The 9,962-nt window shown below is 40.6% G+C and overlaps 1 protein-coding gene across 1 annotated transcript in view; it reads left to right on the top strand.

The window, feature by feature from the left end:
* Positions 1-496: 496 nt before the first annotated feature.
* The window catches only part of USP10 (ubiquitin specific peptidase 10), a 73,828-nt gene continuing 64,362 nt past the window's right edge, over positions 497-9,962 (top strand). Inside the window, exon 1 of the mRNA XM_063112327.1 lies at positions 497-602. Within this exon, the coding sequence (XP_062968397.1) occupies positions 582-602 (21 nt within the window). The 5' untranslated portion in view covers positions 497-581. The remainder of the gene's footprint in view (positions 603-9,962) is intronic.

The following is a 9,962-nucleotide window of genomic DNA, read 5'->3' as shown; positions in this document are numbered from 1 at the left end:
TATCATTTATTGAATGCTTACTATTCGCCAGGCCCCATGCTAAGCACTTCACGCGTGCTCTTACGCTTCTCGTTTTGTTTTCGTCTGTCTTTTCTTATTTTCCAGTGCCTAGCAAAAGGCGTGGCACAGAGTAGGCGCTCGAGCGGTATTCGTGGAATGAATGACGAGCAAATGAAGGAATGGACAGAAATGTAATTTCCATAAACCAAGGAGTCCTGTGGCGTCCTCAGCGATCACTTAGGAGGCCCCGGCCTGGGAAGTCCGTGGGCCCCGGGCCGACCTCAGGCCGCGGCTCCCGAGCCCCAGCGGGCTCCCAGTCGGCCGCGTCCGCGCGCGCGTCCGCGCGAGGGGCGCGGGCTCGGAGTCCGCCCGGCCGGGCTCGGCCGCCCGGTCGGCGCACGCCCACCTGCCGGCCGCGCAGGCGCAGCAGCGCTCCCGGTCTCCCCGCGCCCCGCGGCGCGCGGCCAGTGCGCAGGCGCGGCGGCCGATGCGAGTGTGTATGTGCGGGCGAGAAGATGGCGGCGGCGGGGGAAGCAGCGTGAGAAGCCGGAGGACCGCCGAGCTCATTGAAACGGGCCACCATGGCCCTCCGCAACCCGCAGGTAGCCTCCGGCCCGCTTCTTCGGCCGGGAGGGGCCTCGAGCCCTGAGCTGGCGGGAGCCGGGGCGGGCGAGCGCACGCTGCCCGGAGCGAGCGTGTGGGAGTGGGGGAGGGCGCCGGGACACGCTGCCCGGGCCTAGGCCCGAGCCGCCGCCGCCTCCGCCCCTCGGCCGCCCGAGCCGCTCGGGCTCCCCAGTCCCTGGGAGGCCGAGGGAAGCAGGCGCCGGGCCCCGCCTTGGAGCGGGTGAGGGGGACGCTGAAGGGGTTAACCTACCCGGGGCTGGACCGCGGCGACCCGGGCGCAGAAGGGGGGCCTTCCCCGCCGCGCCGGCCCCGAGGGGCAACTTGGGGCTGCGGAGTGCCGTGCAGCGACAGAGCCGTGGAGCAGCTCAGGTCGCTGGCCCTGCCCGGAAGGAGCCTCAAAAATTGGGGAATACCCCCCTGCCCCCATGCCTCAAAAGCTTGCCTTCTCAGCTTGATTGACGGCCGGGGGGTTGCTGGTTTTCTATTTTTTAGACCCAAGTCACTGAGCAGCCGCCTTAGGCCACTGTTGCAAAGAAAACTCGAAATAAGTCTCCGGGACCGTACTTTCACTTGCGTTTGAGTGACATCTTTTGCACGAATCCATCCCAGCCGCGCTGACACTAACGCACCCTGTCAGAACAAAATCTGAAGCGTAAGGGTAGTTTAAAATAATCTGGGAGTGGAAAGGAGAAAGCAAAGAGTAAAATGAACCTTTCTCTTAGAATCGGGCTCTTGTTTCCCCCTCCCACCCCTCCTCGCCCCCCAAAGTACTGGATAAGAATCGGCATGTGGCTTTATTTGTCAAACTTGCTTTAGACCGCCGATTTGTTTGACATCTAATTCCTAGAAATTGTTGCACTCTTTTATACCATCGCAGTGTGCTTTTGTATTAAATATGGGAAAATGAAACAAAGTGGCTATTCGGAAAGCCGGTGGCGAGTAAAATCACAACCCTTCGTAAGCAATTAGTTTTTGTTGCCCTTTTGCAGATGAAGTCGATCTTTTTAGACCTTTTTTAAAACGATTTTAATAATCACTGTAATTAATGTGGGTCGTGGAATTTATTTTTTCTTTTGGGCTGGCCGGTGCGGGGATCCGAACCCTTGATCTTGTGTTACAAGACTGCACTCTAACCAACCGAGCTAACCCGCCAGCCTTGTCGTGGAATTTAATACGCGAAAACCTTTTTGTAAATTAGATCTCACAGGAAGCTGCAATTTTGTTAAATTTGGGGTACTTTAGTTTCTATCAGACTCCCCTCTTTAACTCTTTGTTCACTTGTACATTTGCTTTTGTAGTATTTGTATAGTTCTTTGCACCAAAAAAAGTACTTAATAGTTATTGAGTAATTTTTACGGTGTAATTCAAAGATTTTGTTAAGAGATCTGGTATTTGTCTTTTTTCCCAACTTAAATACTAATTAAATAGCTTGTTTTATTGTTGCGATTAGTATAAATAGATATAAGGTTCATTATGAACTAATGTGCAAATATATTTATTGTAATTTGAAATGAAACCATGTTTAGGCATAATTCACTTTATTTAATAAACACCAATCACAATGCAAAATTGATTGAAATGTTAGTGGTGATAATTAAACTTAATTGTAATTTCATTTGCATTCATTGTTCCTTAACTGGTATGTTTTATGCAGCAATATTGCCTCTACACATCTTTAAAAAATACAGTGGCAGAAGTTAATTGAACATAAATGTTAGCAACACTTTGGGTTTTATTCTTTTAAAGTATGATTTAAGTGCTTTTAAGTTCTAGCATGGAGAAGATAGCAAAGAAAATAGTTTGATTTCTCATACTTTTTAAGAGAATAGTGCAGTAATGGAAACAAGTAATGAAATTATATATGAAAAGATTTAATTATTGGACCCTGCTTGAGTCAGTCTGAGTATTTTAATAAATTTGTTTTATTCAGTTGCTTGCTGTCCTAAGTATTTTGCATCCTTATTGGCCGTTGATTCGTTAATTCAACCAATATTGATTACTTTCCATGTGCTAAGTGCCATGATATGCATATTATTTGTTTGCTGTTGGGAATACAACCACAAATTAACAATGAAGGTCCTATTTTAAAATTGGTTAAGGTTACAGTTAAAACTTTTTATATAGATTATAGCTTATTTGTACAGTTTTGGAAAGTGTTGGTTGAACTCTGTTCCCAGCGTTGGAGTGCAGTAGGGAAAAACTTGGAAACTTTTCAAATGCCAATAACTTTTAACATTTTAACAAATATAAATGATGAACTTTGACAGTTGTAGTGTGAGTACATTTCTTATTTATGAATATTTGTTGTCAGAGGGAACTGATTAAATAATTTGGGATAATTTATTTGAAGCTACCAGTTCTGCTTTATACCTGAAGAAATTTTTTGTGATCATTGAACCTTACACTGTTCATACTAAACAATAAAATAAGCTATTTAATTAGTATCTAAGTTGAGAAAAAGACAAATTTTAAATCTCTTTTAAGAAGATCTTTGGGGCCAGCTCACTCGGGAGAGTGTGGTGCTGACAACACCAAGTCAAGGGTTAAGATCCCCTTACCGGTGATCTTTTACAAAAGAGAGAGAGAGAGAGATGGTGGGAGGGGGGAGAGGGAGGGGAGGGGGGAGAGGGAGGGGGGAGGGGGAGAGGGGGGAGAGGGAGGGGAGGGGGGAGAGGGAGGGGAGGGGGAGAGGGGGGAGAGAAAGAGAAAGAAAAAGAGAGAGAAAGGAAGAAAGAAAGAAAATTTTTGAATTATATATTGTAAAATTATTTAAATACTAAGTCCTTTTTTGGTGCAAAGAACTATACTGAATCATTTACAGTGAAATCTCCACAGTAATGCTTCCTACACCCAATTTGTGGTTGGCTCTTGTCCTCCTCTGCATGTTCCCAAATCTTTTTATTTCCTTGGTATAGTGGAACCCCCACATTTTACATTATGGAATTTCTTGTATCTAACTTAGAGCACATGTCAGAGTGTCACTGTATCCTTGAATATCTGTTTGTAACTGACAGCTGGATTAGTGTAGTTCTTGAGATACATTTTTACTGGAGTCACATAGTGAGCAGCTGAAGTAAATACAATTATTTGAAATGTTTACAAGATATTTGTAGATAACAATTTACCTTTACATAGTGACAGCAAAATATTTAAACACGTTCTCAGACTAGGTCTGATATTAAAAATTCATGAATTAATGGTCACCTGACTGGTTTCTATAGATTGACTATGTAGATGCACCCTGTGCAGGGTCTCACCTTCATGTTCCTGAGCCCATCTTGTCGGGACCACAGTGTGCTCAAATTACAGTAGATAATATGTGGACCCTCCATATTCTAAATTCCTCTGTGGAGAAAAAATTAGTACATTGATTCCAGTATTCTGTGAAACTGACATGATTTTTACAGTGGTTCACATAGGAAAACAAAGGAAGAAAGGATTATAAAGCTTAATGATTGTTATTTAATGTCAAGTCTAAATTCACATTTATTTTGTGCTGTGCTCAGAATATAATATTCAAGTAATTGAGAAAAGTTGTATCATCTCCACTTGAATTATTACATCAAGGTTATTCTTGTTTGTTGTTTTACAAATTTCAGACATATAAGTAGTTCCTGTTAGTGGATCTGGGTTTTCAAGTGGCACATTGAATGTGTTTGCTGAGGACGCTTCTTACTGATAATATACTAAAGTATGAAAAATAGTAGGAAGTGCTTTTTTTGAATTTGTAATTAGGCAGTTACATTTCTATTTACTGCCACACATGCAAGAATCACTGTTGCACAAAACAGATAAATCTGTTTGCAGTGGAATTTGCTGGCCTCAGGCCATTGGATTACTGTCATTTGTCACTTTAGTGCTACTTCAGCAGTGTAGAGGTTCATTTTCAAAGACTTACATATGCTTGGACTGCAGTTTTCCTGTTTGTTGAAGTGGTCTCCCGGAAGGTCTTTCTGTGACCATTTCTGTCAGTAGATGACGGATTAAGAACTCATGTAGGAACATAAAGGTAGCCCATGGGGTATGTGTATAGTATTTGTTTCAAGGATCAGAAAATGTAGAATTTGCCATAAACTTAGATGTGGAATCTTCAGATTATAGACTTTTCATGAGCTGGCTATTTTCTGCCTATTTGGAAGTTCAGCCATGACCCCATTTTCATCAGAAAACTTACCACAAGCTGTCTACCATTACCTCCATTCTGCCCTGTCTTGAAACATATTGTGTCCTACCTGCCCTCCTCTGGGAATAGGGTAGGTGAAGTGTTGAGACAGAAGTGTGGTTTGTGCTGGAGAGAAAGGTAATGACAGAGAGGACTAGAGCCTGTCTTCCTCAAGTGTTCCTTTCCAGTTTAAGTGAGAATTGTTGGAGGGGAGTGTGCGTGTGGAGCCCAGTGCCTGCCACTGAGTTTCTACACAGTAAGGATGGCTGCTCTTATTATGATCCCCAGGTCCCTCCCTTTTGGGCTTGTGTCCGCAGCTTTTGTGATTGTCATTCTTCAGATCAATTCTCTATATTTTTGGTATCGGCTTGAGGGCCATTCTCCTAAGCTTACACTCTGTAATCTAAGTCTCACAGCTAGTGCATTAGAAATCAAAGTACTTCCTAATAAAAAACCTGGTGTCCCTACTCTTGTGCCTTTGGTATGTGATTTTTACATCTAGCTGCCTCATTTTGTGTCTGTCTCTCTCTCCCTCTACCTTAACATATCTGATGGTGGTAGATTTTTGTTTCCCCATTTGTCCTTGTTTTGATCTGTGTGTATTGGTATGCCCTTTCTTTTTTCTGGCAAAGTAGTCTTAAAACCAAAAGATTCACCGTGACAGCTCTCCAAACATATTCTCATTATAGGTACTGTGAAAAAATGTATGTATATATAAATGTTAATTGAAAAATATTAGACACATCAGGTGTGCCCTGCTGTTAAGAAACTGAGTGTAGCTAAAAACAAGCATTAAAACTGCACAAAATAGAGAGGTTCACATTATAGACCTGTTACTGTGGAAGTGCTGGTTGGGATAGGAAAGGAGCCCTCCCGTGAATAGGACACCCCCTGGAGTCCTTAGATGAGATCCACTGGATGTGGTGGGGACAGCTTTGTGTCTTGAAGTTTATGATTATTGTGAGTACATGTCAAAAATACTCGTGTTTATATTTTTAAATACATGGAATAAAGCCGAATTACTGTATAAATTATATTTTGCAAGCTGTGGACCTTGTGAACTAGAACTGCTCAAAAGCATTTAATATATTATGATTCTTTGTAGAAATTTCACTTTGCGTTTTGGCCTGAGTTACAGTCTGCATTGTTTAATTGTTCTCACATAAACATGATAGTGTCCTTTGCCCTGTATATAAGCAATATATTTTAATTTTATCACATTCATTTAAATTTCATCAAGATGAATTAACTTATGAATTTATTTGGTATTCTAGTAACTGTCAGGAGGCTTTCTAGCATTCTTTTTTTCCCCTCCACTTCTACTTTAGACAGTTTATAATCCAAAAGAGGAGTGAAATAATGCCTCTCTTGAGAACTTCCATCTTATTTAATTGAAGTATATACTCTCTTTTTTCTTTCTGAAAGTATCGACCTTTTTTCTTTTGATAGGACATGTTGAAGTTTTGGGGTAAATAGAGAATTTGAAAATGAAGTTTAAATTCTAGAGTTTTTGGAGGTTTCTGTCCAATGTAGGAAAAACTTCTTTTGATATATTTAAACCATTTTTTTACGAGTTTATTTTTTGAGAACAGTTTTAGGTTCTCAGCGTAATTGAGAGGAAGGTACAGAGATTTCCTGTATACCCATTCTCTTGATATTTTAAGTAATAATTTCCCTTAGGTGGTGCCAAGACCATGTGTATTTATTTAGGACCTGAAGTAGTCCTTCTGGGTAGATCTGATAATTGGACAGGAAGAACACATTTATTATAAAATGCTAAGTATTGCAGAAATCAGCATTTGAAAAATGGTGTACAATAACGTGCCAAAGTTTATTCAATCCTTATGGCAACTTTGTCATGTATTGTCATTATCACCATTTTACACATGAGTAAAGTAAGACCCAGAGAGGTTGTGACTTGAGGTCACATGGCAGATAAGTGAGTGATCAGGGACTTAAAAGCAGGTCTTTGGACTTCTAAATCTTTTGTTGTTTCTACTTTGCCAAACTGGAAGAGACTGATAAAGGCATAATATTTCACATTGTGATTTCGTCATAGTAGTTCCTCAGTGAAAATTTACAAAATGAATGAATGAAGGAAATACTTAAATGTTTAAAGACCAATATGTTTCTAATTGCTAATTATTAAAATATTACTAATACATTATTAATTACTAGATTTTGTGTGGGATATCTTTTGATAAAAGTTCTTGTTGATTTTATTTTTAATTACAAAATAAAGACATGCTATTTTAAAACATGTAAACAATACAGAAGTATTTAAAATAAAAAGTATAAATCATTCTTTTGCTCTCTGATCCTTAATCCCCAGTTTGATGTGTATCTTCTGTGCTTTTTAATGTTAGGGCATTTTTTGTTTATTCGTTTTATTGCTTCATAATAAAGTCTATGCTAACCAGTCACTGAACTGAACTTTTTAGAGCAAATCTTATTTTCCAAATTATTGAAGGCATTTACTTGAGTAAGATTTGTTATTTTTACTTGGTTTTGCCGCAAAATGGAGCAAATATTCTGGAGGTTAAAGTGGCTCATTAGGATCTAGTATACTAAAGATGTGGAAGTGTTGTAGAAATTTCTTTCTTTCTTTTCTTTCTTTTGCGGCTGGCCGGTACAGATATCCGAGAAATTTCTGAGTAATAGAATGTTGCCCAAACAACTTTTTTTAAAAAATGAAATATTTTGAAGACATTCAATCCTTTAATTATAGCAGCTATGCTAGCCAGTTTTTGTATTGTAAAAAGAGGTCTGATTCAAATTTTTGTTGGTCCATTGCCTTTGCTCTTGAGATTACCAAGAAGATAAACTTTTCATCAGTTGGAGAGATTGGTAGATCACCTGCTGGAATGAATACTGGAGAACTGGGTAATTAACCTGAATTTTTTCCCGTTTTCTCCCGTTTTCTCCAAGATCATGTTTTCTTCTCTAGCTTTATCAAAGTATTGCAATGGCAAAAAATAGAAGACCTCTTCATTCCCCAACTCAGGTCCCTCTCGCCAGAGACAATCACATTTAACTACTGTAACTAATAAAACACAAAACCAGATCTTCCAACAGTAGCATCCTGTTTTGTTTGGAATTAATTTGTAGGATATTAAACACATTTTTTTCAGAACCGTATATAAAGGACTTTATATCTTTTGTGATTGTTGAAAGATTTTTGGTGTCTGGGCATTAGGAATATAGAGCTGAAAAGAAAGTTCCTGTGCTTTAGAAGTTCACAGAGTAGTGGTGGAGAGAAACAAGCTATTTGGTTGGTGAATCCAGTTGTAGAGTGGTAATTCCTGTCATAGAAGCGTGAATAACATAGTCAAGAACATTAATTCTTCCGTTCATTCAATCTTTCATCAAATAGAATGGCTGTTGTGTACCAGGCACTGAGGATGGAGTAATGAGCAAAAACAAGTGTTGTCTCTCTTACCAGGGAGCTTATGATCTAGTGAGGAGGACAGTTGCTAATGAGATAATCAAAGTAATGCATGTGTCATTCCAAACTGAGAGATGTGTCCCAAAGGAAGGGAACACAATCTGTTAGTTGGCCTGGGGAAGTCAAGGAAGGGTTCACATGGAAGTGACACATTAGCTGAGATTTACAGCATGAGACAGTGGGAACAGCAGATGTGGTGGCTCTGTGGCTGGAAGGAGTTTAGAGCACTTCAGAGAACTCAGATGCTTGTGTCTTGAGGGCAGAGCTGGAAGAGAGGTAGACAGTTTGATCCAACCTTGCCATCTTTGTTAGCTGTTACCTCTTTATTCTGAGAAAAATATGAAAGAGGCAATGGTATAACATTTGACCATGGAACCTCACAATCAGATTGCAGTTTGGGATCACACTCTGCCTGATGCAGAATAGACTCTTAATAGGGTCACAGTGGCCATAGACATTTGACTAGGAGAATGTAGTGGCAGTGGAGAAAAGTGGAATGATCCAAGAGATGGTTGGGTGTAAGGTGGATTGAAAAAGGAAGAGAGTGTGACTCATGTCAAGGGAATCTGGGAAGATGTCCCTCTAGAAAGGTGACATTTGAGCTGGAGGACAAGGACTCCATAGGGAGAATATGCAGAGGAACAAAGTCTCAAATCCGGTGGCATGTTTGGAAAACAGATAAATTTGTGGCTGAAATGATGTATAGGGTGAAATGGTTAGACCAGGTGTCTGGAGAGAAGAAGTAAAGAACCTTGATAGTACAAGTCAAAAGCTGAGTTTTAACTCGTAAGCAGGTGGATATCTGTGGGAAACCACAGGTTTGAGGAAGTAATGTTGGTAGCACCACTCTGTATTAGTGTTGCTGGTTGAGATGATTGTGCTGGGGTCTGATTGGGATCCTTTGAGAGTTGAGGGGTTTGACAACTTTGGGCTCTCCTCCAGATCTGGGAATCTATTTACTCTGCTCACCTTAGTACCCCAAGCATCTTAAAACTCATAACTTTGAAGGAAAAAAGTAGGACATTTCTATTGGGGACATCTGAGGCAGATTAATGCAAGGCAAGTAGCCTTTGAATGTCCTCCTCAGTGATAATTGGATAGGGTAGTTAGGGAAGGTCATTTAGGGATATTACTCTCTCTCTTTTTTTGGCAGGGGGGGCACCTTTAAAAACAAGCATTTGTCCCTTGATTGTACTCTAGAAAACAAAGAAAAATATATCACCCATAATATCCCATGGCTCTTAAATGACTTCTGTTAATACTTTTAAATAAGTTTCCTCTAATAACTTTTGGTAGTAAATTTTAGAAATTTGGAATCATTGTGCATAATAATATTTCTTAATTTGTGATCCTTGGGCACCCTCTTCTAACATCAGAATTACTTGGCATCAAGACATACTGACGTACCAAGTATCCCTTTGACTAGGCCCCCAAATCTGTGTTTTAAACAACTTCCCTGGGTTATCTCAGCCAGGCTGAAGTTTCAGGACCTGCATATGGTTTTGTGTACAGCTTTTTTCGTTTAACCTGTTCAGCACTTTTCCATGAATAGGAATAAGTAAATCCTAATTTGGACAAAAGAGATGTTTCAGTGTCTCCAGTTTAGGTGTGAACAACAGCAACATCAAAAATACTGATTTAGGGCCGGCCCCGTGGCGCACTCGGGAGTGCAGCGGCGCTCCCGCTGTGGGTTAGGATCCTATATAGGAATGGCTGGTGCGCTCACTGGCT

This window comes from Cynocephalus volans, chromosome 10, assembly GCF_027409185.1.
Source record: "Cynocephalus volans isolate mCynVol1 chromosome 10, mCynVol1.pri, whole genome shotgun sequence".
NCBI lineage: Eukaryota > Metazoa > Chordata > Mammalia > Dermoptera > Cynocephalidae > Cynocephalus > Cynocephalus volans.
The sequence above is the reverse complement of the archived record's forward strand: the minus strand, read 5'-3'. Positions and strand labels throughout refer to the sequence as shown.